The 20809-nt window shown below is 45.6% G+C and overlaps 2 protein-coding genes across 3 annotated transcripts in view; one reads left to right on the top strand and one right to left on the bottom strand.

Moving 5' to 3' along the window:
* Positions 1–20809, top strand: part of SULF2 (sulfatase 2) — a 277195-nt gene that overhangs the window by 3972 nt on the left and 252414 nt on the right. The gene's annotated exons all lie outside the window — the stretch shown is intronic.
* Positions 2995–14033, bottom strand: LOC117368868. The gene is made up of 5 exons (XM_033962612.1): positions 14008–14033; positions 13350–13467; positions 12320–12599; positions 8339–8745; positions 2995–3057 (listed from the first exon to the last, which is right to left on the bottom strand). Exons 1-5 carry the CDS (start codon positions 14031–14033, stop codon positions 2995–2997), a joined length of 894 nt encoding a protein of 297 aa, XP_033818503.1.

Here is a 20809-nt window from a genome sequence, read left to right on the forward strand (position 1 = left end):
TAGCGCAGGGAGCCTATGAGTGTCGAGAGCAGCGCTGGGCATTCAGCGCAGCTCCCTGTGCTAAAAACTGCTATTGTGGTTTAGTAAAAAGGGAGGGGGGTATATTTGTCTATTTTTGTATGGTTGTTAGTGTTAGTATGAGGTGATAGTGCATAGAGTCATCTGCTTTGACCTCTTTGAAAAACCCTGGAATAGGAATGATAATTAACATTTTCTATGCGTACAGTGTGCTTTGTGTTTTTTTTAAATTTTATTGTTGGTAGATCATTTTGACTTGGTCATTTAAAAAGTAGCTCGCAGGCCCAAAAAGTGTGGGCACCCCTGCTATACACCATAATCTGAAATATTGCTCATGACTTACGTTGGCCCTTGTGTGACAAATCTGGATTAAGACTTACTTGGCATTTTTCCTTTTTCTACCCCGGGGGAAAAAGCTCAGAGTATGTGACCGCCAGAATTATCTGAAGAGCATTTGCATGCACAGTACAGATGGGAGATTATACCCTCTTCAAAGTGGAAAGCAGTGCTGCTTCCCTGATTCAGCTGGGAGCCTTGAGCCGCCTCAGCTCTTCCATCGATCTTGCACATTTTTTTCACCAGCCAGATAATTCTCGCACCTGAGCAAGTTCAGTGTATCATGCAGAAAAATGTGTCTTGTTATTGGTAAAATGATTTTGACAGGTACCTTTTTATTTATTTATTCATTTTTTTCCTTTATTGAAAAGAATTAGCTAACTTCCATTTTGCATTATGCTTTCATGCTTCTGTTTTAAATCCAAAAGGTTGGGTCATTATAAACTTGTATAGAAAATACTGTTTTCATGGAGGCTGATCAATTGTACTGGTTTACTACCTGTTTTGTGGTTAAAAAGAAGCCAGAGTTGAATGGCTAGTTGGAGAGCATAAATGTTTACTATTCAAAAGCTGGAGTAGGCGATAAGAGACACTTTAAATATCGGCAGGAAGGACAAAAAGGGATTGTATAAATAAATACTTTGGGCCTGATATTAAAAACGATTAACCAGTTGGCAACAGCCACTAACCAATAACCAATAAGCCCAAATATTCAGTGGTTATCTCTGCTATGTTCATGGTCGGCATGCAACTGCGAGCCAGGTGTCTTGGGGCATCTCGACGGTATGCTCCCGATATTCAGCGCTGACTGGGCAAGCTTAGCTCTTAGAACCACATAAATAGCTGTCCTATCTTTATGCATTAGCCGATGCCTGGTTCGTGCCGACTATTTGCTTAATCGTGTATGCGCTAGCCAGCCAGCGAAAACCCGGATATTCAGTGCTGTTTATTGGAAAAGACCCAGCATAGAATATCGGGGGACAACACCAGTGGCTGGTGATTGCCATACTGCCTGCCGCAAGCTGAAAATCGCCTAGCTTAGATCTACCCAGCTCCCAGCTGTGAAATGCGCTCGCTTAACTCCTGGCAGAATTCTGCTCATGTTCGTGTAATCGGTTGGATCTAAGCCGGCACAGGAGGAAGTGACATGCTGTGCAGGGGTTTATTTCCTCCTCTACTGCCCACGTCTACACTGCATTCTGTGACACCTAGGTTAGGTGCTGCTGGGCGCCATTATCGAACGCTTGACCAAAATCAGCGCGAAACTTCCTTTTTTTTTTTTTTTTTTTTTAATAATTGGTTTAATTGGTGTAGTAAGTGGCCATGCCATTAAGAACCGATTAAAAAAAATAATAATAATAAAGAAACAATTAAAGTTGTGCATGGAATTCCGCTCAGGGAGCGCCTAACACCTATCTGAAAAGTAGGCGTGGTTGACTTAGGCATCTGTGGGGTCCTTTTACTAAGGCGCATTAGCCGTTTTAGCATGTGTTAAAGCGTGCATAGGATATGATGGACATGTTGGCGTTTAACACATGCTAAAAGGACTAGCGTGCCTTAGTAAAAAGGCCCCCTGTGTTTAGCACGGGCAAATTAGGGTAGGAAAGCCCTGGCCTAATGGTGCCTACCACAAGGACGCCTAACGACGCCTAAATCTGGTTCTGTAAATGATGTCTAGCGGTTGATGGGCAACTTTGCCGACCAGCGCCTACAAGTAAGACACCGCTTATAGAGAATCGGATTCCATGTGCAGAATTCTGTGTGGCCTGAGGGGGTGAGGAATTCTACACTCGCCAGGAGTTTCAAGGTTCTTTAAGCTTGATATACCGCTTTAATTACCAAAACGGTGTATGTACATTGTACAGAATTCATAATCAAAAGAAAAATAGTTAAAATATAAGTAGCATGTTAACTTCTTGTGTGCATGAATCATTTTATCCTTTTGCAGACGCACACAGTGGCGTAATAAGGGTGAGCGGCGCCCGGGGAGGTGGCATCCTCCCCGCCGCGCGCAACTCCCCCCCCCATTCCGTTTCGCCGTATCTTTTAAACTTCTCTGGCCGGAAGTGATGTCTGAGAGAGCGTCAAAAAGGTACGGGGAAAGGCAAGGGGCGCGCACAGGGAGCGAGTGTGCGAGCGGGAGGGGGTGGAGAGGAGGATGGGTGCCGCCGTGCCCTTAGAAAGACCACGCCCAGGGCGGACCGCAACCCTTTACTACGCCAGAGGACACGGAGGGCCAGATTCAGTAAATGTCATTGAAAAAAATCGGTGCTGAGCGTGCTATAGTACTCCCCCGAAATTTGCGAGGGTTCCGTTCCAGGAAACCCCGCAAATTTTGAAAAACCGCAAATGCGGTTTTTCGTCTGTCAAAAGGCAGGAGAGGGCAGCTGGAGTGCCGGAGGGTGAAGAAAATCACTCGCGGTCTGCTCCGACCACCTCTTCCTGTAGTAAAGTCGGGCTACACCAATCGGAAGCTGCTTTGACGCGGCTTTACTACAGGAAGAGGCGGTCGGAGTAGACCGTGAATAAGCGAGTCCGCGATTCGTAAATCGTGAATTTGCAGGGGGAACAATGTATTCTATACTGGCTCGCTGGGTTGAGAACCATTTATACAGGAGTGCATAGCCTCTATGCCTGCCTTCAGATCTGAGCACTGGCTTCTACACCAGCTGAAATTGGTATAAATGCCACTACCCAACTCATCTACAGTGAAGTGGAGAAAAATCAATAATTACTACACGCACAAAACTGCTCCACTCTTATCAGCTGAGAGTAATGCCTTTAAGGGAAGAAAAAGCCTCAGCTTTGTATAGGCGGGGCATAAATGCTCAAGCCTCCTCCACCCACATCATTGGCCGAAAAAACTTCCGTAAAGACTCTACTTTTGCTGCTACGTTAATGTTAAATGTGGGACAAAAATCGCTTCAATAACAAAGTTGCCAAATGTGTAGAAAAATGAACGTGGCGTCTCTTAACCCTTTCAGGACCAAGGGACATATTTGTCCCATAACTTTAAAATCCTATAAATTTTGATTGGGATAGTCTACAGTTCTAAATTTGATATGTTCGGATTCCATATGATACTGCCTTTATGTAAACAAACTGGTTCCGACATTCATTCATTAGCGTCGTTGCCTGATTGACGAGAAGATTCACTTGCCACACTGTCCATAAGCCAGAAGTGTGATTAAAAAAAACAAAAAAAAAATTTCACAAAAAAAATCAATTTTTTGGCATCTGCAAGCCCTTTTTACCATAAAAATGTCGTCAAAACCACAAAAATTGGCCTACGATCCTTATGGTCCTGAAAGGGTTAAAAGCCAATGTTTCACGGTCCACTATCGCTTCTTCAGGGCTTACTGACACCCCACTTCTTTACACAACTTGTGCTGTTTGCTTACGCAATCTCATCAACGTTGATGAGATCACATAAGCCAGGGGTGCACACACATTTTGGGCTTGCGCGCTAATTTTAATATGACCAAGTTAAAATGATCTACCAACAATAAAATTTAAAAAAAACCACAAAGCACACTATACGCATAGAAAATGTTAATTATCATTCCTATTCCGGGATTTTTTCAAAGAGGTCAAAGCAGATGACTCTATGCACTGTCACCTCAGTAACAACCATCCAAAAACAGACAAATACCCCCATTTTACTAAACCACGATAGCAGATTTTAGCGCAGGGAGCTGCGCTGAATGCCCAGCGCTGCTCTCGAAGCTCATAGGCTCCCTGCGCTAAAAAACGCTATTGCGGTTTAGTAAAATGGGACCATAGTGTAAAACAGACAGCAGATATAAATTCAGACACATTTTGATCACTAAATTTAAAATAAATCATTTTTCCTACCTTTGTTGTCTGGTGATTTCATGAGTCTCTGGTTGCACTTTCTTCTTCTGACTGTGTATCCAATCTTTCTTCTCTTCTTTCAGCCTATATGATTCCTCTCCTCCAGACCTCATTCCCTCCCCCAAATTTTTCTTCCTCTCTCCCTGCCTCCCTTTCTTTTTTTCTCTCTTCATGCCCCCTTTCTTTTTTTCTGTTTCTCTTCTTTCCTTCTGTCTCCCTGCCTGCCCTCTTTCTTTCTTTCTTTCTCCCTGCCCTCCCCCAAGCCACTGCCACTGCTGCTGCCATCGGGGAACAGGCCCCCAAGCCGCCGCCACCATCCAGTAACAGGCCCCAAAGCGACCGCCCCAAGCTCTCCCTGCTTCCCTGCGTCAGGCCGACCAGCATTCCTCTCCCCAATGTCAATTCTGCCGTCAGAGAGGAAGTTCCGGCCCAGCAAGGCAGTGATTGGCTGGCCAGAACTTCCTCTTCGACGGCAGAATTGACTTCAGGGAAAGGAAGGCTGATCGGCCCGGTAGATCGCCAAGACAAAGTGAGTCTATCACAGAGCCTGGAATGGGCTCCGTGATCGACTCACTTTGCCTTGGCGATCTACTGGTCGATCACGATCGACCTATTGGGCACCCCTGTCGTAAGCAAACAGCACAAGTTTGGACAAGTTCCTGGAAACTAGAGTATTGGGAGTTCAACTAGATAATATGTTTACTATGGAATATCGGATTAATGTAGTGAGTCAAAACGTTTTGGGGCTTTTAAGGAAATTAAGATAGTCAGAAAATGTTATGATATTTCAGCATTTTAACTAGTGGTCCAATCATTAATTCACAATTGAATTACTGTTCAAAATACTGTAGCTGTATTCTCGATTCCCAAATATGAAAGGATTACACCTTACTTTGTTCAATTACATTGGTTACCAATTTCTACTAGGATAACTTATAAGCTCTGTGCATTGGTTTTTAATATTTTACAAGGCCTAGCTGCGTCTTTGCTGGGTTTAGTTTCCTTGGTAGACAGGGTCATGTGCAACAAAATCGGTTCTGCTTTTTTTTTTTTTACAATTTCTATCGCCTAAATCAATTACGCTATTTCATCAACTTAGTGTTTCTTTTAGTTATTAAGCTCCCAACTATTTGAAATAAACTTCCTCTCACTGTTAGATCAGAAAATAATTGTTTAGTTTTTAGAAAGCTTTTAAAAACGGTTTTATTCAAGACATTTTTAAACTGATTGTTTTTATGATTTTTTTCAATATTGCCTGTTTAACCAAGTTTGTTTCCAGTCATCTGCTTTATTGTAATCCGCCTGGAACTTTTATAAGGACTATGGCGGAATACAAAAGGCTTTGTAATGTAATGGTAATATCTCAGCGGGTGGGTTTAGAATTGGTAAGGAGCCAGACGTAAAGGGTATTGGCAGATTCTGCCTTCTGTATACTACAGATATCTTTGGTTCCTGGTAATAACGTTTAAAGAGTTTAAGAACTTAGGGGCTGCTGTGTGTTAATAACGGTCAAGCGCTGCTTACAGAATCGCGGCTAGCAAGAACCCTAGGTACCAGAAATGTAGAGCCAGGGTTTTGCAGGCCTATATTTCCAGCATCATAGCCAGCGGCGTCTAGTTACATTGAAGTCTGGCACCACCCTTAAACACGCCCACTTCTGGGCTTTGGCGTTGTTGGGTACTGCTAGGTGTCATGGATCCAGGTGCCAGTCCCAGAGGCCGCCTAGCGGCGCCTAATTTTTTAAAAATCCATTTTTAATTGTTTTTTAATGGTGCGATCAATTATCGTGCCACATAAAACCAATTAAAACACATATGTTAGGCGCCCACTGGCGCTGAACTTTCAGCAACTTTTTTTGAGAATCCAGGCCATATTGCGTAGCCGATTATCTCCTCTCATAACAGCAAATATGGTATTTAGGGAAAACTGATATTCAGCTGCTCTTTGCTTCTTGAGGGCAGAATAGTTGGGTGACTCATTCCCTGTGTTTGTGCAGAGCTTATGTTTACCGATCTGTCCTGGACAATCTCAGCTCCTGAACACACGACTTTATTCTCAAAAGTTTCCCATTTAAGCACATTTATGTCTGTGTTTTTTTTTGTTTTTTTTTGCACATTCCTGCTTAATTTGGGTGCTTGGTCTCCAAATCTAAACAAAAAGTTTTAGCTAGCAGTAAAAATAAGATACTGAGATCCTTAAGTCTGATCGACTCCAAGATGTTTCATGAATTTCCCAAAGCAAACTACTATTGCTAATCATTTCTATAATGCCGCCACTAGACATACACCGTGCTGTTCACATTGCATGTAGGTACCTATCTATAGGGGGCTTGCAATCTAAGTTTTGTACCTGGGGTAATGGAGGGTTGTGATTTGCCCAAGGTCACTAGGAGCTGTAATTGGAATCCAAGACCCCATGTTAACGATGGTTTTCCTTCTGCCTGAATAATAGATCCCAAAGCGTTCTGCTCAACTATGTGCTAGCAAAACCAAAACCGATCAAATATGGTGTTCTGCAGGGGGGCTCTACTCTCCCCTCTACTGCTAGGAGAAACCTATATATCTTACTTTTCGTTAATCATTATAGTTCTCCCCTTTTTTCCACTCATACCCGTTTGTCCAGTTGTGTATGTCGTTGTTTTGTCTAATCGTGTATATTTATTTTGTTAAAGTTATGGTAAACTGTATTATCTGTTTTTACCCTATTTTAGAATGTATAACCACCTTGAAATACACTTCCCCCTCCCCATTCGCGGTTTCAGTAATCGCGATTTCACATATTCGTGATTTTTGGGGGAGGGGGGAAAAAAGAAAAAAAACCCATCCTTACCTGGTGGTCTGGTGGGCTTTCGGGCAGGAGCGATCTTCCTACGCTCCTGCCCCGTGCAGATTGCAAATAGGAAATGGCTGTGGGGAGTTCCCGTTGTAGTCTTGAGAGACTACAGGAACTCACGGCAGCCATTTCCTATTGGCGATCTGCACGGGGTAGGAGCGTAGGAAGATCGCTCCTGCCCCGAAATCCCAGGTACCAAAAAAATGGTGAACCAGTTGGCTGGTATTATTTTGGCAATGAAAAGAGAGCCCAGAAAGGCCTCGATGACGAGGGGGGCACAGCACAACGGAGAAATCGTGAGCATGAGATGTTTATAATTCAGCCACGGGTGTAAAGTTCAAAGTTCACTTTATTGATGGTACCTGGGAAGACTCGACACTGACACTGTCAGGAGTCTCGAAGGCTGATTTCTCTATCACATTTAAGTGCAAGTCAATGTTTGAAGCGAGCAGAGAAAAAAAACAACTGGTGTACCATTTTGGAGTATGCCGGCAGCAGGGCAGAAACAACTGAAGATCTCTCTTTTTGAGCACCAAGAATGGGGTAAGATGTTTGGCAGGTGGTGGGAATGAGACTGTTTTTTTATTTTTTGTTGTTGGTGTCTTGTATTTAAGTTTTGATCTGTGTTTAGATAAAAACAAAAACATTTTATGAAGTGTGCTTTTGGTTTAACAGCGGGATCTGGATAGCTCCTACATCCGCCAAAAACCACCCCCTCCCCTCTCATACCTTTATGTCTTAAACCCAATAACAGAGACCACACACCATATTTTGGAATAAAGCCGCAGCTCAATTTATTAACCACAACAGCAATTAACTTAATTGCATAAATTAACATAATTAACATAATTAACACTGTAATTTCATATCACAAGATCAGCCAGCTCTTCCCGAGCTACATAGTGTAATAATCAATCCATGGCCCCCGACCCCGCCATGAACAGCAAGAGCCTGAGGGGTGGCATGACCTCATGCCCCTTTAACCAGGTCATTAGACCCCAAGACACGGCTCCCAGCCGTCCCTCCGCTCATCGCCGGATGAGCCCCAGCACCCAGTAGCTCGGGAGACCCGCCACAGGACTGTAGTCATACAGGCCCCCCCCCCAATAAATTGGAGCTGCGACCATCAACGGGAGGCAAGGACTCTCTCACAACCCGATGCAAAATCATCGAGCAGCAAATCCCAACCTACCGCCGACAAATGCACCCCGTCCTTATGAAACAATCCCGCGCAAGAAACGTCTACCCACTCGTGTAACAATTGCAGCCCCCCTTGTCCCACTACCCATTTACCCACCTGCCGATTCAATTTTGCTAACCCACGTGTCCATCGCCGAGACGCTAGACAACGGGGGCGAGGCACAATATCGGACCAAACCAATAAAACCCCGGGGAACCAATCCAGCACCACACGTAAGTCATCTTTAATAAGATTCACCAAATCTTTCCCTGTACAAACATCCACATCATTACCACCTAAATGAACCAGGAGCATGTCCGGATGACGTGAACGGGATCGCAATCCTTCCAGCAACAGCAGCAACTGACTCCATCGCATCCCACGTTGACCCCACCATGAAACACGAAGTCCTCGATGACCCAGCCCTAGATGGCGGCCACCAGGACGAATACCGGCTCTCTCCGCCGCCCAGTGAACGAAGGAGTGGCCAACGATCCACAGGGAATAACTCCTGTCACTGGAAGCTGAAAGAAAAAACAACATAATCTAACCACAAATGCATACAAGAATCTCTCCAAATGTAAAAGCAACATTTAGTCAATGTGTAAGGTCTGCTTGAGTTTTATTTTATTTGTTATTTATTTATTTATTTATTTATTTATTTTTTATAATGCGATGTAACAGCACCCTTCACCCCCCAGCACTCAAAAGACTCTGCTTACTTCCGTCCCGAAAAAGGCCCCTCCCGACGAATATATCCTCGGAAGGCCCCGGAAGCCCAATGCCCCAACCTTTGTATGCCCTCCCTAGACATACCAGACACGCTAGCGCTCGTAGCCGCCCCAATCCTAAAAGAATGAGTTCCATAAGACGCCGGATTCTCTCCACAATGCGCTAAAACCATACGCAAGACTGCCTGAAATTGATAGCGTGTAAGGGGAGATCCCTGCGAGTGCACAAACAATATGGAACCACCCTCTGGTCTCACCCCCAAAAAAGAACGCATACTAGCAACCGGACAAGAACGACAGGCAGCAACAGCATGCAAAACAATCCAATGCCCCAACGCGGCCTGATCCGTCTTGGAGCTGACAATAAGCAGCCGCAATGTGGAATTCTGAAAACGAATATGTTGAACCAACAGACCCCTAGGGCCTGAGTGAGACAAAGGTCCTACTAACAATTCGCTAACCCTCAACGCCCCAAAGAAGGCAATGGAGAATGCTGCCCGAAACAAACAAACTTCATACTCCGAGCTAGCCACTTCCACCAACGCGTCAAGCAGACGGAGAAGAAGCTCGTGAGTGATAGGCAACCTGGTATCCCTGGGACTCGGACGAACCCGCCCCATGGCTCGAAGCAAGCGTTGAACCAAGAAGCCCGAAACTGGGCACGCCCAACCCAGCGCTCTGCAAAAGAAAGCAAACCCCGCCAAGCGCCCGCGGACTACACCCCGGGATACCTGATCCCGGAAGGACGACAGCACGAAATCAGCCAACAATGATTCGGCCACATCGCCCGGGCACCAGCCCCTGTCCGCTAGATAGGCTGCTATCAATCGAAAACTCCCGGAATAATGCGACCAAGTAGACGCAGCTACTGACAAGCGGAGCATCTCCCAGATTCCTTCCTGACCAGGTTCCATAAATGAGCTGGCATCTGCGAACCGTCCACTCGAGCTTCTGGCGCCAACCGACGAAACTGCAAAAAATTAAAACGAGACAAGGCATCAGCAATACCATTCTGCAAACCAGGTACATGCCGCGCCCGTACATATAAGTTCAGCCTTAAACAACGCAAGACGAGCTCCCGCATCAATGCATTGATCGCCAAACAACGCGCAGCTTGCCGATTCACCACTTCAACCACTCCTAGATTATCACACCAAAAAACAATCCTCCGGTTGCGCAATACATCAGCCCACAACTCACATGCCACCACCAGGGGAAACAACTCCAACAAGGTAATGTTGCGAGTAATACCCAAGCGAACCCACTCCACTGGCCAGCGCTCTGCACACCAGGCACCACCGCAATACAAGCCAAAACCAACCCCACCCGCTGCATCAGAATACAATTCCATATCAAAATTAGAAATATCTGGAGCCTGAATGGGCACTGTGCCATTGAAATCACGAAGAAAAGTAGCCCACATACGCAGATCAGCCCGCACACCCACCGAAAGACGAATAAAATGCCTCTTATCACGCACACCGGAGGTTGCTGCAGCCAATCTCCTAGAAAAAGCACGACCCATAGGCAACACTCTACATGCAAAATTAAGAGATCCCAACAAAGATTGAACAGTATGCAAAGTTGATTTAGACACAGCTAACACCCGCTCAATGAGCTCAAGCAACTGACGAACCTTCACCTCTGGAAGGCGAGTCACCATAGCCACCGAATCCAGCTCTATCCCCAAAAAAACCAAGGAAGTAACCGGACCCTCAGACTTGTCAACAGCCAATGGTACACCGAACTCCTCTGCGAGCTCCTCAAAAACATTTTTTAGATGCGCACAAACAACACCTTCCCCGGCCCCAATGAACAAAAAGTCGTCCAAATAGTGAACCACAGAAGAAAAACCTGCCCGCTGGACCAACACCCAATGCAGAAAAGAACTGAACTTTTCAAAATACGCGCAAGAAATTGAACAACCCATCGGCAAACAGCGGTCATAAAAATAGGAACCTTCAAAACGGAAACCTAACAACGGAAAGGACTGAGGATGAATCGGCAACAATCGAAAAGCCGATTCAATATCAACTTTGGCCAAAAGCGCTCCCCGCCCCGCCTCTACCATGTGCCGCAAAGCACAATCCAAAGACGCATAACGCACGGAGCACAAATCACGGGGAATGCCCTCATTGACGGAGTGACCAAGAGGTCGTGACAAATTATGTATGAGACGAAACTGACCAGGCACCTTCTTAGGAATCACAGCCAAAGGAGATAGAATCATCTGCAAAAAAGGAGGATTCCGAAAAGGCCCAGCAATACGCCCCAAACGCAGTTCTTCAGATAACTTGGTCCGAACTACATCACACAACTGGGAAACAGAGGAAGCATTCTGAACTCTGCTCGTAACCAAAGCCCCCTGAAAAGGTATCACAAAACCGAAAGTGAAACCGGATTCCAAAAATTCCGCCGTCTTCCGCAAACCATAACCCCGCAACCAAGGACGCATCGCCTCAACACGTATCGGAGACGGTAACAAGCCTGCACTATCACTTCCCAGCCCCTCCCGGAGCCCCGCCACTCCGCTTGGGACATTTGAGTGCCGCATGAGCTTGGCCACACACTGAACAGGCATGTCTAAACTTACAGTCGGTAAAGGGGCAGCTAGACTTATTAAATTTCCAACATACGTCGGATCCAGCCGCCGAACCTCCACCGACCCCCCCTCGAAATGGCCGCCCAGCAGTCACGGAGCCCGCAACCCCACGACCCGCCTGGGCAGTTGAAGGCTTAGATGCCATGTGAGTAAGCCATAAATTCACGTCCTGAGTGCCCCAGGACATAAACCGGTTTTCCTCCATTTTATCCCTAAAAGCCTCGTCATAATTCAACCAGGCCCAACCCCCAAACCTCTGATATGCATCTAAAACCGAATCCGCATAGGCCAACAATAAACCGTACTCCTGAGGGTTAGCACGCCCCCAAACACTCGCCAACCGCAAAAAAGCTCGAATCCAATTAATAATGGACCGTGCTATCGGAAAAGACTTAACCTCCTTCCGATCCCTCTTTGATTTTTTATGACCTCGCCTATGTGCCCTGCCCTCCATCAGACGAAAGATATCAACAAAAGACCTCCTTCGAATTTTACGACGCAACGCCCTAGGCACACGTTCCCAAAGCTCCGTAAGAGCAACCAACGCAGGCGCACCCCGCACTCCCCCCGAAGAAACCGCCCCCTCCCCCCCTACAGAGGACCCTACACCACAGGCAGCCCCTTTGGAAGAGGACGACGAAGAAGACGAAGAACCCGAGGACGACCCAGTCGACGAAGAGGAGGACTCCCCCCGTCGATGTCTACGCCTGCCCTTTTTTCCCTTAGCTTTACCCACCAAAGCAGCCAGAGCAGGCGCCACATTACCCTGTGCAGAAGAGCTGGGGTCTCCACTTCCTCCTCCAGAGACGCCGCTGGCAGCAGTTCCGGCCAGCGAAGCAGGTCCCGAAGCCGAGACGCCACTAACAGCAACCCCAGGCAAGGCAGATGATAGCTGAGAAGAGCCTGTAGCGCCTCCGCCAGCAACCACAACACCTCCGAACGCCGAACTGCGCTCCGATCCGGAACATCCAGGCCGTTCTGACATAGCTGCACTTCCAACATCCGGCACTCCAGCAGCTCGCACTCCAGGACAAAAGGAAGGAACCTGTGGAGACCAAGCAAACACAGAAGCAGGACCAGGCAAAATACCACTAGCCAACCCCATAGGAACACCTCAACCTGAACCATAGCCACTGTGAGGCATAAAACCCAAACCCATAGCAACAGGACTAGCAGAGCTCCCCCCCCAATGGGAAACAGAAGGCCCCACTCCACTAACCGAAGACCCGGGACCCCAGGTAGGAGAACCCCAACCCGGACCCCATCCCCCCGGAAAAACCCCAGACCAGGCCGTGGACGATCCCCCAGCTGGGACAGACCCATACCCTAAACTATCCATTCCTCTGCCGGAGCCAAAAACACCTGGGGACCCACAAGGCTCTAAACCTCCTCCCACTCGGGGAATACTAGCCGAAGTCCCCTCCCCCCCCCTCCCCCGGAATGACCCAGCACTCACATCTACTCCAGGAAGCACAAGGGAAGCTGAATCCAAGGATGCAGAAGCTCCCCCGCTCGCCACCAACGGCACGGAGGGAGAAGCACACGACGCATCGAACAAGGACGCCGATACTGAGGCCCCGCCCCCTCGCGGCGCTGCAGAGCTGCGGCCGGCCGAAACGGCTCCCCTAGAGCCGTCCGACACACCAGTCTCCTGCCGACTCGGTCCCGCTTGAACTCCCCCTACTGAGCCGCTCCCCCTCGTTAACCCCGAGCTCGCTATGGCAAGCGCTGACAACGCTGCTGCCTTCGAGCGACGCAACGGGCGAACCAACTCCTCCCCTACTCCCTGACCAACCTGTTGCGACGGCTCTTCCGAGAAGGAGTCTCCAGCCAGCAACGAAATCTCTGCCACATCTCTCTCCTGTCCAGCACCCCGCAAGCTGCCCGACTCCATTGAAAAAACGCACGGAAACCTACAACAAAGGCAGCAAAGCAAAGACAAGAAAAAACCGCCCTGGAGGACCCTGAAAGCCGAGTCCTCCAAGGTCCCGGCTTTTAACACCTCCCCCGGTGCCGCCCACTTCCCCTGTCCTCCAATCACGCACCATCTTTCATAACTTCTCTTTACATTATCTAAGCAACTTTTAAACCTACCAATCCTTACCCTGTCTCCCTGACAACACAGGCGTCATCGGGCTCCCAGCCCCGTGTTATCCTACGCCCTTCGAGACTAGCTCTCGGGCTACTCTTTATATTACAATTTATTCACAAAAAAGCTGCTCATTTTCTGTACTGATTTTTTTTCTTCTTGTAATAAATAAGGATAAAGTCCTAGGAAAGGGGAAAACAACAAAATTTAAAAAATAAGTAAACAAAAACTGGAAATGAACTCTTGTCACTGATGGTGTTTCCAGTGTATGCTCTCTGGCTTGATAAGGAATTTGAAATTTATTATATAGCTCATAATCTAGATGAAAGAAATAACACTATATCGGATCTGGCCATCTACTTACCATCTCTGGACAATTGTTTCTTGCATACTGCAAGTTTTCCGGAACGAGTACATTTTAATTTCTTGCTGGCCTTGGGATGATGACTGGAGCAATCACTTTCTGGATTACCCAGAGCTTCCATCTGTTCTAGTCAGATTTTTAGGATATCCCTTTTGAAATACCCATGAGAGAAATTCACATGCACTGGGTATCCAATGTAGGCAAATACCCACTATGATTATGCATGAGAACATGAAAACTTGACTGGCTGAAGGTCAGCAGGTTATGTTTGGGAAGCCCCGAATTAGAATCTCAATAGATGTAAATATCCAGTTCTGTTACACCCCGTCAAATGAATTCTCCTAATAATCCAATCTCGTTAAAAGAAATTGAAGTGGCTAGAGTGGAGTCTTCTACTGACTGACAACATTTTCTACTTAAAATACCTCTTTTAAACCGATGTCTCCTCTTGCTAAATTGCAATCCTAGAGGGCTGTTTTGCAGTGACGTTAAACATTTTGCATGTCATTACCAAATGAATACAAACCTTTTTAAAAAAAAAAACCCCAGAACATTTTTCCGCCCAATATTTAGCGCTAGTTAATCATCCAGTGACCTGCCTGGTTAAATCGCGGCTGTATCGCGTGATGGCTGCCAATTTTTAGCAAGTCAAATCAGGCTATGCAAAAAGCAGGTCTACCTTTGGCCGCTATAACTTAGCCAACCAAGCACAGACTGGATATTCAGTGCCAGTCACTGGAAACGGCCCAATATTGAATAAAGGCAGTCGGTGCCAATCGCTGGAGTTAGCTGGCCTCCCTCCCATGGTCTCAATTTCAGCCCCAGCTTTTTTTGGTCTTTCTCTGATAATAGCGCACTTTATATTGCAGAAGCAGCGCACCTTACGGGGTAGATTCAAGAAAGAGAACCAAACATTGGGAGCCATTAAAAAAAAAAAAAAAAATCTCTTACTTACCGGTAAGTATTCTATAACGGCAAAGTTGGGAGCTGAAGTCATTGGAGAATACCAGTGTAAATTGGTATCTGAGTGCTTTTTAGGAACCAGAATTTTTATGCTACGTGAAAGGCTGCTGTAAATTGTATCACCCAAATACAGTCGGCTGCTCACGTACCTAGGGTTCCTTTTATTTCTCTGCAGGAAACATTAGCGCGCGCTTACTGTGCATTAAACAGGCTTACGGTGGCCTGTGAGCTGCTATTCCACGTTAAATTTGCCTATCTGCGCACATACACCGCATGCTAAAATAATTTTTCATAATTTTGTCTAAAAGGGCATGTTTGGGGTTGCAGAGTGGGTGCGAGGGCGCTAATCAGTGGGTGAGGCATTGCCACCCAGTAATTGATTAGCATGGGGTTAGCATGTGGGCCTTTACAGCCTACAAAAAAGGTGTCGGTGAAGGCTCGGGTGGTAAACTAAATATCCCCAAACCACTGGTATGAAGAAATAATTTGTTTGGTTTTGTCTTCGGAGAGTGTAGGTGAATAGATTCAACAGGGGTGGTAGGCCTCGGAATGTGGAGCCCTATACCCAATTCGGGCCTTCTCGTGAAGGACTTTCACTTGCTCCTGTTTACGTCACGCCAATGGCAGAATTAGCGTGTGACCATGCATTAGGAAACTGGGGAAAGTCGGCATTTTCTGGCTGCGGCACAAGTGGTCTTAGCATGTGAGAGGGACGCACGTCAGCGGCACACTAATGCCACTTTTGCCATGGCTTTAGTAAAAAAAAAAAGACCCCCCCTTTAAAGTGCGAGCGCTTGACCCGCCTATTCTTCTCTCATGTTAACACCCCTTTTGCAGTTGCACACTACCTAGGGTGCCTAGCACTTAATTAAGTGGGTGTTAAGGGTCATTATTGGCAGTTAAAACCCATTAAGTGGTAACTGGCACTACTTTGCACCAATCTGCAGTTACATATGTAAGTGCACTTAAGTTAAGCACTATTCTGTTACTTACATGTGCAATTTTGCATTTTACGTGCAAAATTGGGCACCCAAGTTTATAAAAATTAAGGGGTATGTCCAGAGTGCACACTGCTATCAGAAACTGATATCTTGACAACATGGGCCAGAAAGCTTGTTAGCCATAGCTGGGTTTACAAAAGGTTTGGACAAGTTCCTGGAGGAAAAGTCCATAGTCTACTATTGAGACAGACCTGAGGGAAACCACTGCTTGCCCTGGGATTGGCAGCATGGAATGTTGCTACTCTTTGGAATTCTGAAATGTTGCTACTGTTTGGGTTTCTGCCAGGCACTTGTGACCTGGATTTCACCACTGTTGTAAATGGGATACTGGGCTGGATGGACCATTGATCTGACCCAGCAGAAAATGAAAATGTTCTGTCTCCCCATCCCTACTACAAACAGTTTGGCTTCAGGATATCCCCAACAAGTATGCATGAGAGAGATTTGAGCCAAGACTGGCTCGATTTTTAAATATAGTCTCTCTACGTAAGCGTCATCAAAATCAATATTCACAAATTTTCTTCTGTAGGCCAGAACTCTGTACAGGGGTTCAAGAAGGGCTTGGATAGGTTCCTGGAGGATAAAGGGATAGAGGGGTACAGATAGAACTTGAGGTAGGTTATAAAAGTGGTCAGAAACCACTTCACAGGTCGCAGACCTGATGGGCCGCCGCGGGAGCGGACCGCTGGGCGAGATGGACCTCGGTCTGACCCAGTGGAGGCAACTTCTTATGTTCTTATGTAACCATATACTCGGAATTAATTCAAGCTTCCTTACCAGAGTCTCGGCGATGTCACCCGGAGCAGTTCAAACCTTCGTCGCTGCTTAGGCTTTAAGCATCAAAATTATGAAAAGTGAAAAATTTTAAGAAAAAGGGGATTTCTGAAAACTACAGAAGCAGATTATGACTCGATATGTAAAGCCTAAGCCAGCGATGAAGGTTTGAGCTGCTTCGGGCGACATTGCTGAAGTTTGACTTCATTCTGAGTATTTAGTTAGTTACAGAAGAATAATTTTGTGAATATCGAGAGAGATTTGCTTGCATTGCCTCTCTTGTATACAAAGCACTCATGCATATTCATCAGGAAACCAGACTTGTTTGTGATGTCCCAGGATTGCAGTTTTGATTCCCCTGCATTAAAATATCATTCCTAAAGTGCTATCAAGACGCACGCAGTGCTAGACATTAAATATTTATTCCTTGGGATGCTTTAAGAAGCATAAATAACCAGAGAGGCGACCAGCTTTGCAACAAAATCTATGGCTAGTCGTATGGCTTTATATTAATGGTGCTGAGTCGGCAGCATCCACTAATTTCCCGAGTTGGACGGTGGCATTTGTTTGGTAAAAGGATCATTAAACACGCACAGACTTCCGTGTGTAGTACATGGTCTTTGGGCCTTGACAAATGACAAACGAGAAAATCGCAGGTTGTGGGGGAATGTAAATATCATTCTTTGCAAATCTGTCCCTTGGCAGGAGACAGACATTCTCCTCCAAGCAATGAGGCATTCATTATATTCTTTTCACATCAAGGAAGAATACCCAAGACTGTTTTACATACTTATACATATCTCAATCTCTCTTGCGTTGCTATTGTACGAAGATTTGTCCTAGTTTTGTTGAGTTGGCAATACTGTAGCCTCAGCTAAGTGCTTCTGTACCCTGTTGTAAAAAAATTAGGGCACATCTTGTAGTCTGGCTAGTAGTCAACTTCTGCATATTTAGATAAAGAATCTTACCATATACAAAGGACTCGCTTCAGTTTTTTTTTCAACTGGCAAGGGATACAAAAAACAATTATTTCAGCCTTTGTTTTCCAAACCAATTTGCATGGATTCAGAGGGAGGGGTCCACCGTAGCCCAAGAAAGTCTCTCTCCACAGCCATAAGACCAGACCTAGCTGTACAGCATATTTATAATTGGGGAGGGGGGAGGGGAAGAACACATTTTATTAATTGAAAAATAAATTAAATATGATTTATTTTTTCCATATTTTGCTCAAAAGCTGCTTGTAGACATAACCCCCCCCAATTCTAAAAATGGCATTAAAAACTGCATGCGTAAATTTACATGTGCGCAGAATTTAATTGAATAATGTACCAATTGCTGACAATAATTGCGCTAAGTGGAATCAATTTAAAGTTATGTGTATAAACTGTATTTACGTGACCCCCTAAAAAGGAGGTGTGGCCATTGGCGGGTCATGGACAGATTGGGCACACTTCTGTAATTTATGAGTGTTATCGAACAGCGGTCTCAAACTCACGGCCCACGGGCTGTATGCGGCCAGCCAAGTACTATTTTGAGGCCCTCATTGTCTACTCCACAAGTGCTTGCCGGGCGCTGTGACCTCGCACAAGCGCTTTGCTGCGTCTGTACACAATTGTGAAGTGGAGTCCAATCGTGCGCAGGAAAGCGCTTGTGCGAGGTTACAGCATTGAGGCGGGCAACGTGCAGCTTGGAGCAATGGTTGGAGGCCGCGCAGCTTGTGCGCATGTCCGGGGCTGGAGGAGGCGAGAGCTATTGATACTTTTTCACTTTATTAGAATCTAATGGACGCGTTAACATTTAGCATGTGCTAAATTGGTTAGTGTGCCTTAGTAAAATGACCCCTAACTATTTTTTTACTGCGGCCCTCCAAGTACCTACAAATCCAAAATGTGGCCCTGCAAAGGGTTTGAGTTGGAGACCACTGGCTTAACTGTAACCATGACATCCTGTTTGTCTTTGGGAAGCAGAGCTGAGATTGTGATGTCATAATGCCTCATTCCACCAATAAGAGCCAACCTCATCAGTGATGTCACAATGGCTTGATTGTCCTGTTCTCCCCTCTGACCTTTAACCCAGCCAGCGGATTAACCGTTCCCCTTAACTCAGTGGTCTCAAACTCTTTAATAAGACATTAACTATTTTTTCTGAGGCCCTACAAAACCAAAATGTGGCCCTGCCAAAGGGTTTGAGACCACTGTTATAGAATAAGGAATATCCGCGTCTGATTAAGGGGTGAGGATTTCCGCTAGGGTTTTAATTAGTGTAAATGGTCACACTTAAAGTTTAGGTGTGATTCCCGATGCCAGTCACTATTCTATAAACAGTGCCTAACTTAGCACATTTCTTAGTGCACCATTTACAGAATTTAGTTCAAAATTTGCTAAGTGTAAAAACGGAGAAATTAATTATAATACCAAGAAATTTGCTCTATTAAGCAAAAATAATAGCAAATTTTAAGAAAAACATCAGTGGCTTTGAATTAACCCCAGAACGGGCTTTAAAATTAATTTATTTTTTTAAAATGTCAACTGATCAAACACAATCAAATTCATGGGGAAAAACTTAAATTCACACAGTTTTTCCAACTTTAGGTTTTTCTGGACATCCTTAGGGAATGTGTAATGGCAAATAGATCCAGTGGCATAGTAAGGTGGGGTGCGGAGGTGCAGACCACCCCGGCTACCATCTTGACGGAGGCACCAGCACCTCTCTGCCACCCCCCCCCCCATGCCAGACTCGTGCGCCCTCCCTTCCCCCACTTCCCGGACCTCTTTAAAATCTTCGCCAGCATGAGCAACTACTCTTGCCTGTTGCTTCTGCTGGTCTGCCTCCCTCTGAAATTATTCAACAATTAAGATACTAGGAGTTATTTTTGACCAGCACCTCACGGTGAAAACTCTTAGATCTTATTTTGAATTTGCTGCTTTTAGATTATTGGTTCATTGTAATATTATTTATCTGACAATTACTAAGAAAGAACTAGCAAGATTTAAGAACATAAGAAGTTGCCTCCGCTGAGGCAGACCAGAGGTCCATCTTGCCCAGCAGTCCACTCCCGTGGCGGCCCATCAGGCCTAATTGCCTGAACAGTGTCCCTGACTAATTTTGTAACTGCCTCTAATCCTATCCCTATAACTTACCTCTACTCCTATCTGTACCCCTCAATCCCTTTGTCCTCCAGGTACCTGTCCAGACCTTCTTTGAAGCCCTGTAGCGTGCTTCTGCTTATCACATCCTCCGGTAGCGTGTTCCATGTATCCACTACCCTCTGGGTGAAAAAGAACTTCCTGGCATTTATTCTAAACCTTCCCCCTTTTAATTTCTCCAAGTGCCTCCTTGTACTTGTGGTTCCCCATAATCTGAAAAATCTGTCTACCTTTTCTATGCCCTTCATGATCTTGAAGGTTTCTATCATGTCTCCTCTAAGTCTCCGCTTTTCCAGGATAAGTATTAGTACAGAACACAGCGGTCAGAATGATCTATGGCAGTGGCAACAATACCTCTGAGAGAAATGATAAAAAGGTATATGATAGAAATATTGGGTATATCAGAAGAATTGCTTCCACCTTTTACTCAGGATTATTATCTGCCCACACGAAAGGTTGAAGGACAACATCAAGAACCACAACAATCATCATCAGAGGTCCAACAGAACTTAAATGTTTCATTGACGTTGGAACAGTCGGATAAGGAAAATGCGACACCTGCAACTTTACTTCTTACTGGCACCAGATAAAAACTGGTTGCTGAGACTTTACTTTAAAAACAAGTCAAAAGAATTTTTGGGATTTAAAATACAAATATTTTCGTAATTGGCACGAGACACCCAGAAGCGTTGCTGTGAATTTTTGATTTTGAAACCGGGAGTTATTGCTCTTGGAGCCTCCTTCTTTTTAGGACACCCATGCAAATGTGTGATATTGTATCAAAAGCAAAAATATGTTTTCTTTGACCTTACACAACTGACAACCTTTCTGTGAGCTGCACACCTGAAAGCTGGGACAACAACAATATGAGTGCTCATTGTTTGATTTGGTCACTTCCTCAGCTAACAGTATCCCTGT

The sequence above is a fragment of the Geotrypetes seraphini genome, chromosome 11, assembly GCF_902459505.1.
Source record: "Geotrypetes seraphini chromosome 11, aGeoSer1.1, whole genome shotgun sequence".
NCBI classification, from domain to species: Eukaryota; Metazoa; Chordata; class Amphibia; order Gymnophiona; family Dermophiidae; genus Geotrypetes; species Geotrypetes seraphini.